The sequence below is a fragment of the Macrobrachium rosenbergii genome, chromosome 49, assembly GCF_040412425.1.
Source record: "Macrobrachium rosenbergii isolate ZJJX-2024 chromosome 49, ASM4041242v1, whole genome shotgun sequence".
In the NCBI taxonomy this organism is placed as follows: Eukaryota; Metazoa; Arthropoda; class Malacostraca; order Decapoda; family Palaemonidae; genus Macrobrachium; species Macrobrachium rosenbergii.
Window position 1 is genome coordinate 23,395,225 of NC_089789.1, and position 15,423 is coordinate 23,410,647.

At 40.4% G+C, this 15,423-nt stretch overlaps 1 protein-coding gene across 24 annotated transcripts in view; it reads right to left on the reverse strand.

Annotated features, from left to right (window-relative positions):
- The window catches only part of Tmem131 (Transmembrane protein 131), a 480,545-nt gene that overhangs the window by 27,321 nt on the left and 437,801 nt on the right, over window positions 1–15,423 (reverse strand). For all 24 annotated transcript variants that reach the window (XM_067092914.1, XM_067092911.1, XM_067092907.1 and 21 more), the window contains 3 exons: window positions 9,156–9,347; window positions 7,892–8,120; window positions 7,482–7,651 (listed from right to left, as the gene is read on the reverse strand). In XM_067092914.1, the coding sequence (XP_066949015.1) occupies window positions 7,482–7,651; window positions 7,892–8,120; window positions 9,156–9,347 (591 nt within the window). The remainder of the gene's footprint in view (window positions 1–7,481; window positions 7,652–7,891; window positions 8,121–9,155; window positions 9,348–15,423) is intronic.

The window sequence follows — 15,423 nt, forward strand, 5'->3', positions numbered from 1 at the left end:
TTCCATATAAATACCCTGGAAGCTATTTTCTTTCTAACTCTGAAGAAAATCCGCCCCAACCGGATTCATATCAGGTTGGTATTGACAGCGCAGTGGTAGTTCATTGCATCAACAGGGGCGGCTCCAAATCAGGCCGAGTAAACCAAGTAATGGTTGCTATCTTCTCCCTGGCGAACAAGCACGGCTGGCACCTGTCAGCCACCCACCTAGCGGGGTACGGGCGTGGTGGCGTTCCCTGTCCAGGACTACCCGCTGGAGACGGAGTGGTCCCTGGATGGGAATCTTTCAAATGGATTTGCCACCGGGTTCCGGCCTCCAAGTGATCTGTTCAACGGAGAGCAACTTCAAGCTCCCTGTTATGTGGCCCCCAACCTGGACCTCAGGCGCGCCATAGACGCAATGACAGTAGATTGGAACAATTGGGAGAAGATTTATCTTTTCCCCCAATAAATTTACTGCTGAAAGTTTTACACAAACTCAGGACATTCAAAGGTCAATTAGCCCTAGTAGCCCCTATTGGCCGAAGAGCAAATTGGTTCCCTCTTCTTCAGGAACTGGGATTACAGTCTTCGGATTCCCAAGCCCATTCTGACTCAGACAGTACAAACCAAGACTGTGTCAGCTTCTCAAGAATTCAGAATGCCCTAGTTTTATGGACTTTATAAAATTCGCAGCCCAAAAGGAGCGAACATTGACCCTGTCAACACTCTGTTTTTAGAATCAGATAAAAGAGATTCTACTATTAGACAGTATGACTCAGCAGTCAAAAAATTAGCCTCCTTCCTAAAAGCATCTGAAGCCAAAATCATGACAGCTAATTTAGGAGTTTCCTTCTTTAGATCATTGTTTGAGAAAGGCCTTGCTCCGCCCCCTATTACCACAATCAAATCAGCATTAAAGAAAGTATTTCTTTACGGCTTTAAAATCGACCTTACAGATTCCTACTTTTCATCTATCCCCAGAGCATGCGCTCGCTGAGACCAGTATCACGCCCACAGTCTGTTACGTGGTTTCTCAATGACGTCCTCAAGTTAGCATCAGAGATGGATAACTTTCATTGCTCTTATCAGGATCTGTTAAGGAAGACTTTATTTTTGATTAGCTTACACTTCAGGTGCTAGAATCTCAGAGCTGTCGGCTCACTAGAGGTGATAATTATGTGAACTTCCTCCCCGTCTGGAGAGGTCCTCCTTTCCCTGACCCTAGATTTTTAGCTAAGAACGAAGACCCACAGGACAGGTGGTCTCCTTGGAAGGTGGTGCCCTTCCTCAAGACCAGTCTTTATGTCCAGTTTATACACTTAAATCTTACCTTTTAAGAACTCCACAGAGTAAGTCGGGTCCTCTTTTTATCAGGGAGAAAGGTGGTACTCTTTCACTAAATGCTATAAGACAACAAATTCTATATTTCATTAAACAGGCCAACCCAGATTCAGTTCCCAAGGTTCATGATATTCGAGCAGTTGCTACTTCCATTAATTACTTTCATAATATGGACTTTTTCGGAGTTATCTAAATTTACGGGTTGGAAATCACCTCTAGTGTTTAAACGCCACTATTTAAAAATCAGTCAAGCCCTGAAATTTTCTACCATAGCTGTGGGAAGTGTCATCTCCCACCTTAATTAATCATATCCTTGTCCTTTCCTTTCCCCCCGCCCGCCTGCCTCATTTACTTTTCTGCTTATTCTCCTGGTTGATTATACCTCACTGCCTGGCTCCTCATATTGACGTTTCTTGTACCTGTTGATGGAAAAAGTGTAATCTGACATGCCATGATTGTTTTTCTTATGGGGTACTGGACAGTTTTTATTTGGCTCCACGTACAGACCAGATATATGTATATGTTAATGCTCATTGATTTTGTCTCTTCGTGTTTAGACTAAGTTTACGTATAGTATTAAGGTTATATTTGCAGTTATTTTGTGCGCTTTTCATGTTTCACCTTGCTTAAGTAATTTTAAGGTTTTTGGGGCCTCTTCTCCGTCGTGCCGGGGACCTCCCCACGTTTCATAGTATTAAGTTTTTTGATGTGCCTTAGATTTAGTATGCCTTAGTCTTAGTATTCTTGCTACACGGAAGAGATTGCTTAATTAAAATTATTTTGGGTAAACTTTTGCCTTTTCTTCAGATTACCCCATTTCTTTTCCTGGTAGTTGCAGCCTTGGCATGATTCTCTATCACGATTTCACCGCTGACACGGACTGGACTCAGAAAGGGATTTTGACAAAGGAAAATCTATTTCTGAGAAGGTCCTGTCACCCGGTGACCCTCCCTGAATCACCTAGTACTCTCCCCTCTTGCACATGCCAAGTCTGGGGTTAGTGCTAGCATGGAATGAGGTGTAGGTGGCGCTGGTGTCGCCGTCCTGGCGGGTGTTTGGTGTGGGGGCTGTAACGCTCACCGCTCTGTTCCGGGGTTTTGATAGGAGAGATCTTTCGAGTAGGTTTCCGTGGTAGTGGTATTCACTCACCCCTCCTTATACCGACGTCTTCCTAGAAGACGCCGACTGAAGGTAGTAACCCCAGCTTTCCTGAAAGCTCTTTTCTCTGGTATATCTAGCAAGGTTATACCTAGAAATTCGTGCTGTAATGGAATTTCACCGGGTGACACGGGACCTTCTCAGAAATAGATTTTTCCTTTGTCAAAATCCCTTTTCTAGTGAGATAATTCCAATAATCATTGATTTCAATTACGTACCAACTAATGTAGCCTATAGGCTAAATACCCTTTGCCTGGTACTTGGGAACAGACCGGGTTTTCAAAAAGGTTATGAAATGTGTAGAAATATATAGTACAGGCAGTCCCCAGTTATCGGCAGGGTTCCGTTCTGACAGTGTGACAATAAGCAAAAATCGCTGATAACCTAAAATTGCAGACTTCCCTTATAGGAAAATTCTGCTTGCTGTACTTTCTATACTGCCAGGTAGTGATGATATGACTGCCTTGGCTCATCAATTCATGCAGGGCCCCCTGATAGGAAATTCCACTGGCTATACTTTCTATACTCCCAGGCAGTGGTGCTACTACTGCCTTGGCTCATCAGTTCATGCAGGGTTTCCCTAATGAGAAAATTCCACTTGCAATATTTTCAAAATTCTGGGAGGAAACCATGAACAGTATCAAGGATGACCTTGCTACTGAAAATCAGCATATCACAGATGCTATCCATGATTCCCAAGAGGAATTCAGGTCTCTCTTGGATATGGAATTGGGTGAGATATGTAAAAATTTCTCATTCCTTAAGCTAGAGGAAAGGGAGGCTGCACAGTCTGCCCAAACAGAGATAGGTTGTCTCACCAAAAATCTTAGGTTATGGGAACAGGATAATAAAATACCCATGCCCAAAAAGAAGTTCAATCAGTTGTGTCTGTTGAAATCAGAATGGATAATAAGAGACAGCCTACTCACTCCCAGAGCTCTGACTGGTAACAATAAAAAGACCTGGTTGGACAATAAAACCTCAAATCGCAATGTAGTACAGGCACCAATATCTGCCCTGAGAATGATATTGATAACCCTTGGTGAGACCCCTCAATGTGCATCCTTTCACCAAATGGATAATACCTCATTAATGAAAGCAAAACTGATTGAGGTTGAGCATATCGAATTTTGGGACAGAGAGGCCTTTCCCAATACTGTACTGAGTGGAGCTTGGTCCCTCCTTCAACAGGAATTCAGAAACCACTAGGAGATGGGTATCCTGCCCAATAACACAGCAATGAAAGCCATAGAAGCAACTGTATTAATGAATGCCATGTAAACCTTTCTCCAATTTAATGGAAAATATAGTGCATCGAACAATTTTACAGAACCAATAACCTCTCTGGGAGGCATCAGCCTCTGTCTCTTCACTTTTGAAACAATCAATCATGTGAAGACGGAATTTCAGAATTTTGTGGTGACTGGGAAATGAGAGTTTATGGCAGAAATAAGCCATTTGTCTCCACCATCCCAGTTCATTGTTCACTGCAGTAGCCAAAACACTTATGTGGACCCTATGAAGAGTACTCTACGACTTTCTGGCGTGTTGCATTAAGGCTTGAAAAGAAGCATTGGTGGGTTCCAACATTTTGCTCTTCAATGTAACCTTCCTATTGCATTCTTCTCCTATCTATTGGGATGCTTTTTGAAGAGTTTTCCTTTTGTACCACTAACTGAACAAGCCCAACAACAGGATATACTATACTGTTCTTGAAAAAGGGGAATCTGGGAAACAATACTCTTGACAGTGTTCCTCTTCCTTGGCCTAAGAAACCTTGGTGTGAATCAGAGCCTTAAAAACCTCCACTCACTACTAAGGGAATGCTCCAACAACAGAAGAAAGGACAACAGCATAGACACCGCTTTCAAAGCAGACAAGATGCTCCTACCAGGGGAAAAGAACAATCAACTCCTGGATTGCATGTTACAAGGAAGGGAAGAAGTGAAGCCTAACAGGACTTGCATGGCTGGCATTGTCTTCTACAGCATAACATGCAGCGCAGTGGAAATTCACCCCTTGGGCATTTCCAATAGGGTAGGGTAGAGATTGCCTCACCCTCTCCCTCCCCCACCTCTTAAGTAGTTTTATCTAAAAACCAGACCCCTTTCAAAAAGGGGCCATAGAGAAAGATGGCTTTATTTACCACCACTCTTCAGAGTCCCCAAGGCGTATTTCTCCGAATGAAGGGGATCCCAGGCCTGTCACATTTAAACATATTGTTTACATAAATTTTTATATATACTGTGCTTATTTATTTTATGGGAGCTCAGGAATGAAGGAATTTGGGGAGCCACCAGAGAAGAATGCTGATGAAACCTGAGGGTAGTAATCGACAGACTCCTGTTACAAGTTTCCTAATAGGAACAAGACTTTTTCTGAGGCTGGAACTTTGCTGGACTACTCCTTTGCAGCCAGCTGTCTCTTCCACACAGCACTCAAATAAACCAGAATAAGGGCTGACCTGAGAAGATTCCAGCTTTTCCAGACAACAATTGGAATGAAGTCTGGGCCTGTTACAGTATGGGTCCATGGTAGGATTTAAACAGTCTGGTTCTCAAATGCCAAGAAAAGGCTTTGCGATTGCCTTCATCTGAGATTGGGAAGATACTCTGTGGACCTGGAGGAGGTCTCTGGCAAACAGGCCCACCTGACTCCACCATTCGTATGAGTGAAATACATATGGATGCCTCCTTGATAGGTTGGGTAGGCCATTAGGAAGATTGTCAGTTAGGGGGGTAGATGGTCACCTGTTCTGAGGGAGTGTCATATCAGCTTCCTGGAGCGATTGGCAATCTTTCCATCTCAGAGCTGAAACCTCCAAAAGGGACCAACATTTTGTTTGTCCCAGACACTATGACTGCAATGTCTTGTATCAAGAGGTTGGGCTCATGCTGAACTCCTCTGAAGTCAGTAATTGCTAACATGCTTCCACATCCAGAAGAGGACCGGTTTGCCACATGTGAAAACCATCAACTTCCAGTATGTGTGTCTCTGAACCTGGACATTCAGGCAACAGAAAGAGATGCACTCCTACAAGACTGGAGTGATTGGAGGATGGTATACCTTTTTCCTTCATTGTCCCAGATTTCGAAAGCTTTGAACTATCTACTAGCTTTCAACGGAACTGCTTGCCTAGTGGCCCTGAATTAGCCAAACAGTCACCGGTTCCTTATTTCTTCAACAGGCAAGAGAATAAATTCCACTGCCGTCCATTGTTCTACCCAGACAGAAGTAGGGGATGTCATCTACACACCCTCCTTTCTGAGGTGTGACCTTTATGTGGATTTTTAAATCTAGTCTACCGTGAAGATTATATGCCTAACATTGCTAGGTACCTAGTGCAAAAACTACGGACTTCATCCATCCGACATACCAGTCCGTATGGAAAATGTGGTTAGATTACCTCCACACTGAGAGACCAGTTGAAATCTGTTGAAACAGTTTTACATTTTATTATCTTTTGAGGTCAAGCGTCTTGCTATTTCAACAATCATGGAATACAAGGCAGCACTGGTAGAACCCTTGCCTTATGGTTTTGGAATTGATTCTAATTTAGAAATTGTTAATTCTGTTCTCCATTCTTTTACACTGCAAAGGTCAGCTTCTGCAAGGTTTCCTATTACCTGGTCCCTGAATAAGGTTCTTAAACTCCTGTCATGGGCCCAATACAACTACAACTCATATGCTCCAAAAGGCAGTCTTTTTGACTGCTTTGGCATCAGGAGCTCAGATTAGCATACTGGGCTCTCTTAGACAAGTACAAAATTTCACCATTCTTACACCGGTTGTCATTTACTGTTGTCTCATGGCCTATCATTTCTGGCCAGGAATGAGGGCTTTTTAACTTTTTAAAGTGAAAATCCCCTTTTCCGATAAAGGAACTCAGCATTTCGTATAAAAAAATATGCCTGGTTCTAGCACTTAAGGTTTACCTACATGGCCTGACAAACATCCCAGATGGTCCTATTTTTCCTATACCCTAGCACAAACAAACCACTCTCTCTACATAGGCTGGGAATTATTTTAGTGGCCCTCATTACAGAGGCACACCTCACTCCTTTACTAAGTAGCACGACATCCAAAAGATGAGTATTGTACAGTGTTAAGTTTCTTCAGAAATGTTTCCTTCAAAAAGTCTCTGAGTGTACAGAGGGGTTATTAGAGGCAGTATTCCTGAACTGGTGAAGGCACAATAATCCTGCAGCCAGATACAGGTTTTGACATAGGAAAAACCTATTTTTGGTAGCTGCTGTGAATCCTCAAACCCACCCATTCTCCCTGACAAAAAGGCATGGGACTGGTGAAGATTTATCTTGCACAAACCTGGTGTGTAATAAGGAAGATGGCCAATATATGCTGCTGTTACATTTGTGCGAATGGGAAATAGAGAGCTGAGGCAGTTGCTATAGGACAGGAGGTAGACCTCTCCTGTCCTGAGTCCTGGACAGTCCTTTATATTCTATCATTGTGCCAACAAGCACTATTCTGGGAGACCAAGACCAACTATAAGAGGATTCTTTGTTATTGGCTGGTCTGTCTTATGGAGCCCTGGGGGGACATTGGAACGTAACTCCTTTAAGGACTCACAGCGGCTACCAAAAATAAGTTTTTCCTGCATCAAAACCCATTTTGTCATGTGCAGTCTGAAGCTACTGTTAATGATTAATGTACAATCGCAATTTCTATTCTTTTATTTGAATGCAATTTAGCCACTACTCTCTTGAAACGATGCTTTTTCTTATTTTCCACAGTGTCCGTCTCTATCAAGGTAGTCTCCCTAATAAATTCACAGTACCTATATGTTTGACTTTCATTCAGTCCACCTATTTCACAGTTTTCAACTTAATTCTTCTCCTGTTTGCTCCATCACAGTACCTAACTTAAAAACTACTGAATTTTTCAAATTACACTTCATCAAAAATGAATCTTTAATAAAAACATAAAACAAATGTAGATAAATAATTAAGATTAAAAATGAACTACTACAAAAAGCCTCACCTGAGCTGTAAAGTGAAAGCCATGGACCTCAGAAGTATGAAGTACTATGGAAGTATTGAATATGGTTGCAGAGAGGTTCAGGTATTTACTTCGTAAAGTAGAATACAAGCTGGTATCAGTATCAGCCACGTGTGACGTGAGAGACAGTGTGTTCACCCACTGTTGCCCAACTTATGAAAGAAAAAAAGGTCATTTTAACAAAAGTGATAAAAATACTTCCAAATGAAAAACAACAATAATTTCACAAACCATACTCTGTATATATAAAGAAAGATACTGAGCATAATTTACTACTTTAAATATAAATGAGAATGCAAGCCATGCATAACATTTTACTTTAACCTAGTGTACCTTGTGCTGCCTATTCTTGATATATTAACATAAGGAAAATATATAAAATAGTAAGGTACCTTTGCCACTGAGAGGAAATCCAGTGTAACATTCACTTCCACACTCCACTTTAGGGTCAAACACTAATCGACCAATAAATGATTTGTGCCCAGGTTGTAATGTTGGCGAAGCATTTTGACTAGGTTCGTAAGAGAATCTTTTGTCTGAAGGTAAAGGTTTTACTTCTTTTACAGTCATTGGATGACCAAAACTTGATAATATATGCAAATTTTGTTGAGAAACTTTTCCCTGAAACAGAGAAGATGAGCATCAGAATTCCTGGAGCATAAATACTGAATAAAGGAGGATAAAAAATATATAACCATAATAAGAACATCAATACTAACTTGTTTGTCTGGGGACTCAATAACATATTCTACATATACAACCCAATATTAATTACTTGTTGATGGTAAACTGTGAAGAATTTACAGAAAATCTTATTGAAACCCAGTATAAAGTGTGACTGATCCAAGAGAAGTAAAAACAGTAAAATATTTAACCAAGATATGAATTCTTAATGAAGCAGGATGGCATGACAATAAAGGCAAGTTAGGTCAGGCATCCTGTAAATGGCTGATAGTGGATCAGTTACATCATCAGCTAAAAAGTGCGTCAGTGGGTTACTATTGTGTGAAGCCTCTAATGTTGCTGATCAAGCTGGTCTTATGATGGCAGGGCTCTTGTTTTCAATAGCTCATAAAAATCCTGTTTACATAGATACAGTGGTCATTCTTAAACAATGGTACTTTATAAAGATTATCTAGTCACTAGGAGCCCAACTGGATTCCATTGCAGTACGACTCAAAGAGAGACTGAACTTGTGCCAATATACACAATTATTATTATTATTATTGATATCTAAATCATACAACTTGACTTTTACAGTGCCTGCCCAAGGGATTTGTTATAAAACGAGAATTAAAAATGGAACTTGGTAGTGAAAGAAGGGAATATAGTGAGAGGATTCCTAAGGGAACGAACAATCCAAGGCAGATTGCAATGCACATGTGGCCAAAGGGCTCAAGTAAAAACCAAGGCAAAGCTAAAACGATGCCCCACTAATGGGAAATGGATAGATTTAAAAACATTTGCACCCAAATGTTTCTCATAGGTTAAGTGACCTTGTGACAAGTGCATAGAAAACTACAGAAATTAGTCAATTAATGCATCACTGTCCTAACAGCATATTTTCTCCCAAATCTCACCAAGTTTATTACTACTACTTGCTAAAAAGATTTTAATTGTACATGACATTCAGCAACCCACCACAAGAGTACTTACTGGAAATGCATTATCAAACATTAAAGTGTTTGGTACTATGCTAAGGGAGCCATCTGCTGTACGTAATCTGAAAGGTATCTTGATCTGCTCAAACTGAGTCTGTACAAAAGACTCTGCAATGAATATTCCCTCTGTGTCTGGTGTTAGGACTCCAATTCTGAATGCTGCATAGTGATGGGGTTTAAGAAATAGCTGAAAGAGGAAAAAGAGATTTTAAAAAATTAAAAGATTTTTATAAATTTTACTAAAAATCTTTTGTAAAAGTTAACAAGTAATATCACAAACATATAAAATGATTTTCTTATCCATGAGCATTACTTTAGTTAGCTAAAACTCAAAATATAAAGTTCTACACTGCATCTGCTTATATAAGCACAAATAAAATCTCAAACCAGTAACAAACTCAAATGGAAAACTACTTTACTTCAGCTGTTACCTTCCTTCAAAAGTAAAAATTTATACTAGTGCCTTAACTAAACACACTCATGTTTTTTTAATCACTGGTTAAATACCTCCACATGAAAATTACATAAAATATAATCAAGGCAAAAATTTACCCCCCCCCAAAAAAATATTACAATTACTTTATTTACTAAGCTCTTCCCCGGTTTGCAGCTATCGTTCCTGAAAACTAGAAATTGTAAGAAAGGTACATTTAGGTATAAAACTGTAAAAACATGTGTAGTTTTTATATCTTACAAAAACAATTTTTTCATGTAAACTTATTAACCATAAGGGGTGATCATTAACCACAGGATACTTTATTCTTTCAAGAACTATCACTCCTTAAGATTAATGGTGTTGTATGGAAAACTTAATTTTTGTATTATAAAAACATAGTTTGTTCATTACAACCCATTAATCATAAGATGTCTGTATAACCACATAGGAGGGACAACAAAGAGAAGCACTGCAGCGGAAGAGCAGTCAGACCATTAAAAAAAAGAGAACCTGGAAGGTCCTAGTAGAGAGGGTGCCTTTAGTGGTCATGTGCAGTAAGATGATGGTTGGCACTTGACAGAGGGGACTAGCTCAAATACCTACCTGATATGATACCTACATACAAGGGCCATGGTGATGTCTTAGGGTGTCAGAAGAGATAGGTTAAGATGAAGGTAAGGGGCAAATCTCCTTCCTAAATTGTACGTGAAGCTAGAACAAGCTGGGCAAGGAAGCAGGTTGTCCTTGGAAGACAAGAGTAAAGCCATTACTGTATAGCGAATGGAGTACAGTGGCCATGATTAACAAATTGTCCAGGTAGCCACTGCAGCAGATGTCCCTCCAGCAAGCCACATTTTTGCTAAGGTTCTTGTGAAGACCTGTGGTGCAGCCAACAGGCCAGAGCAGAGAACACTAAACTGGAATGCTTTTCCCTATCAGATAAAGTGAGGGTACATTGATTGAATTTGGATGTGGAAATATGTATCATGAAGTCAAAGAGTGCTAAAAAGGTCCCAATGATAGACCTCCTGACCAATTCAACCATTTTCAATCTGCGGGGAGATAGTTTCAGGAACTTGTTCAGACTGCTCAGTCTATGACCAGCCCCCATCCCTGAGAAGCTTTGAGACCATGAAGAGGCCATGTGGCACCATATGGTAATCTGAAGTAACCCCTCTATGGCCTCGTTCATCAACATGGTACTAACTGCTTAGGGTTTGGAACTTGTCGGAGCTGCAACCATAAACCTTGAATGAAACCAGCAGTTGGGCAAGGAGCAAGGCACCGCTAGAAAGAGGAGCTGATAACCCTATCAAACCACTTCCATTATCCATGGGTTGGTTCTTACCTCCTACCACAAGATCCACTTCTCCTGGAGGCAACCCCTAACCCTGGGGCAAGGCACAAGGGCTGGGATCATTCCTCCTCCCAAATCTGCCTGGGAGCATCATCAGTATCTTAATACCCTATGACTGATACTGTTGCACAGTCATAGGGTATAGCCATTTTTGCTGGTAAAGCCAGCTCCTTAAGTAAGATTTCATCAGCTGGTGTAAGTTCCCTGACACTGACAACAGTAAGGATGTACTGAGGGGGTAGGTCCTCTATCTAAGATGGCCAACCTTTTTGTCACTTGATTTACTTTCTAAACCAGCTCCTTCAGTAGTTATAGTTAGTTATAAATGATTTGTTTAACCAGACCTCTGAACTCTTAGGGTTCTTCTCGGGCTGGAAGTAGCTCCTTCAGTAAATTCTCTGGGATGAATGCTGGGTAAAAGGTATTAAGTCCTGAGCTCCAGTAAATCTGCCAGAGAGAGGGGGCTTGAGGGTTCTGAAGGCTATATGCCTCTTTATCCTGAGTACATATGGGAGGGGATATGAAGCCAAAGGTACATGGAAAGAGGAGGTCTTCATTGACAAGTGAATCCTCCTCCTTGCTCTGCTTATAAAAAGGATGGAGAGGAATCCTTTTTATAAGCAGGGCAAGGATGTGCTTGCACTGCCAAGGACCCATTCCTGCTAAGTAAGTAGTGTGATAGATCCCACAGTGAACGGGATGGGGCTATGTTGGGTGACAACTTCCATTGCTACCAGCTGCTTCCTGGTCTGGGCAACATGGTCTCATTTCTTCAAGTATCTAAGTCTCCATTCTAGCATGCAGAAAAGCACTAGCATTCACATCAACATGCCATTCATTCTTGACTATATACTATTATTGTGGACTGCTGGAACCTGTTTCTCCATGGTCAAATAGTAAACCCTAGTTGTAGAGCTCTTTCTTCTTTGTGCAGCTCCCAAGGGCCTCCTTGGAAATGGGGAATCACTTGAAGAATAAGGTCACGTCGTAGTTAAGGCCTTCAATGTAATTTGTTTTCATGGCTCTCATGGTTTTGCAATTGACCTGGGAATCACTAACATGCAAAGTGATGAGATCTGAATCCTTCCCATTTCCTCCTACCACAGGAGTCTGAGTCTGACCTTAACCCTTATGGGCCAGGATAAAATATACATTAAAGCACCCCAAGAACGGGCAAACTGTACGGTTGACCAATTCAAAAAAACACATCAATGGAAAGAGGAAGATATGCAAATGCACATGGTATAAGAAAAAAATTCAAAAATATTCTCTGTACCTTCCACGGGAAGTTGAAGGTTAATATTTCCTCACCCTGTGCAAGGCCACTTTTCCAAGACACTCACAAAAATATACTCATTGTAGCAGGTTACACATGTTCTTTCCAATAACTTTATTTTATTTTGCATAATTACAATTACAGCTCACATACTATCATAACAGATATGAACTAAAATCAGCAACAATCCCTGAGTACGCTTATGGATAAGTATTTATGAGGTATACTGGGATGGGGCAATGTAGTACCTTTTAATGAGTTACGCATGTTCTTTCTAATATTTTTTATTTTGCAAAATTACAATTACAGCTGACATATCATAAAAGATGAGAACTAAAACCATCAATAATCCCTGAATATATCTATGGCCAAATACATTTGAGATGTACTGGTATGGGGAGGTGTAGCACCTTCCACTGTGAAATCTCATGGAAGATTGTTCTTTCTCATATCACCAGCTGTGGTGTGTGTTGCCATAATTCATTTATGGCCCATTCAAGTGGTTTGAACATTTTCCCCCAAAACTTGTTTAAACTGCATGGTGTGAAACATAAATTCTCACCTGAACCAGTCCGGATCGCAACCCAGAGCCTTTATTATGCCTCACATGATCATGACCAGATGCAAGGAGTTAAGGTCATCAAGTCCTGAGAATATGTAACTGAGAACTCACCTAACCTGTCATCTGTGTACTAGGTCCTACAATTGACAAGAATCAAAGCTGGGCTCCCTGCCTGAAAGTTCTGATGAAGGGGAGGGGCAATATTCCCAAGCTACCTTTCTGATACTCCTTGAAGGGTGCAAAACATCTGATGCCGAAGATCAAGACAATGTAGGGCACCTCCAGCTTGGGCTGCCTGGCAGGAGTGCTCTGTGGGCCTTCACACCAACACCAGCAGGAGCAGCAGTTTCTCTAGGAGCGGGAGCAGCTGCAGTGACAACTGGCAGAATAAGCTCTGGTGCAGAGGATACAGAAAGGCTATGAGGCATTTCTGATGAACAGTGTCATCCAGGGAGGTTTTTTTGGCAACTGGTTTGGGAAGAGAGTACACTGCAGTTAGGATCAAATCACTGAAACCGTCTGCCCCTGTATGTGGTCATAAAAAAATATGGTCCATTGCTTGGGCAACCGCTGCAGCTCCAACAGGAAAGGGCATGTCAATGGGCCCATAAAGTGAAAGCAACACTAGTGTCAGGGTACAGATGGTGATCAGCAGGGCAGGCAGTGCAAATAAAATGTACTGCCTCAGCCCAATGTGAGCAGCAGCAAGCCAGTAGGCTTATCTGTTGGCTGTCTGGGCAGTGAGGAGTTTTGGAACAGGTCCAGCAGTCAGCAAGATGGTTTCTTGTGTTTTAGTCTTGCCTGTTGCATGGCTCATACTAACAACCATAGGAGGAGGCATAATGAGAGTCGTGCGCTGTCTAATGAAATCTGTTCCTTAACACACATGGGGAGTAGGATAAGACTGAGGAAACTGTCAAATACTGAAGAATCTAGTTATGCTTTTTGACTGGCTTTCTGAACACAGCACTTACATATAAGACCTTTGCTAAGCAAAGCAAAACTATTGATCAACATCCCACTTTTCACACACTTCATAAGTTTGAGGTAAACATTGCTGTTCTTGGCACAAAGAGCACAGAAGATGGGTATCATTATCCAATGGTGAACTGAAAAAAGATGCATGCCTGACCACGCAACCCTTTGAGACACTCTAAAGTTGGGTTACACATATGCAAAATAGTCTCAGGGGCTAACATATAAGTAAACTTCATTGCTCCACTCCCTCACACCTGAGATTCTCATTAAAACCCAAAGAAGAATACTGTATTAGCAAAAAATGATAAAATCATAAAAAAACTAGAAAATAAAATAAATTAATTATCTTTGACGTATTTCCTGGCATTGAAGACGCTAATTTTTTCTGAACTATTCTCAAAAATTGACTGTGCATCCTAGAGGCCCAAGGTTACATTTTTCATAGGCCTATTCTAACCTCTTTGCTAGACAGTAATCAGGATTTCTGTCTAAAACATCTAAATGAAGAGTACAAATTATGCTTAGTTGAAATGGTAAAGAAAAGTATAACAAATTTATATAGTCACAAAAATTCTTTCCTGTATCACTAGAACTTATCATAGCAAGATTATTGATATCAAACTTGTTCATGTGTTACTTTTAGAAATGGTAAATAAGTGCAAAATAACTTCAGGTTTTGAAGACTAAAATCTTGTATCTTAGATTAAAATATTGTATCTTATCTGTAATACTGTATACTGTATGAATTTTAATCTGTGTTCTATCTTTATTTTGTTGTAACTGGGATGTCATGTTCATGTGGTGTTTTTATATATTTACAAAGTGTGTGCAATACGTTATTCATGTTTCTAATATTTCCAGTTGTGGCATTTAGTTTTCTTTTATCTGAGGTTAAAAACAACTGCTGCATAAGACTACATCCAATAGTATCAAAATCTTGATATAATGCACCAGCTGTAGCCTCATCCCTTTGCATGCACCGAGACAATTTTGGCCCAAAAAATTCCTTACAAAAAATAGGTGAGCAGTTTATACCATACAATAGGGTTACCTGCTAATCTATATAAGCTTTTCAGCTTGTTGGTATGTCAACTTTGAAGAAGCTTACTTAATAAATATTTAAAACAAACTTAAAAAAACGTTTTTAAAATAAATGAACTGAAAAAATAACAAAATCTGAAAAAAATTTGCATTTTCATAGCAGAGCCATCAACTTGCAAAACTGGTGCAACTTTATTTTCTTTATTTTGCTAGCGAGAATTGGGGTGCACCTCCAATTCAGAGCAGCTAGCTTCAATGCCAGAATATGTGGCAGTTCACTTATTACTCTTGACTACCATACCCAAGAATAAAAACTACAAAGTCCCCAAGCAGAGACATCTCTCAACACAGAAAGCATGCTTAGACACATATGTGCTATCCCAAATTTACCAGCAAATCAAAAACAGTTTGGGGGGAAAAAAAGCTTTTTCCAAACGTAGCAGGAGGGCAGGCACAGAGCCCACCTTCGAAAAACTTTGCTCATGACAATCATCAATTCCTTTACAGACACAATTAAAATACCAAAATCAGAGCCTTCTATTCGGCTAAAGTAGGCTGGCGTGACTGGAATAGTTCTAGACAAAGTAAGTCATCTAATGATTACCAGGTCACA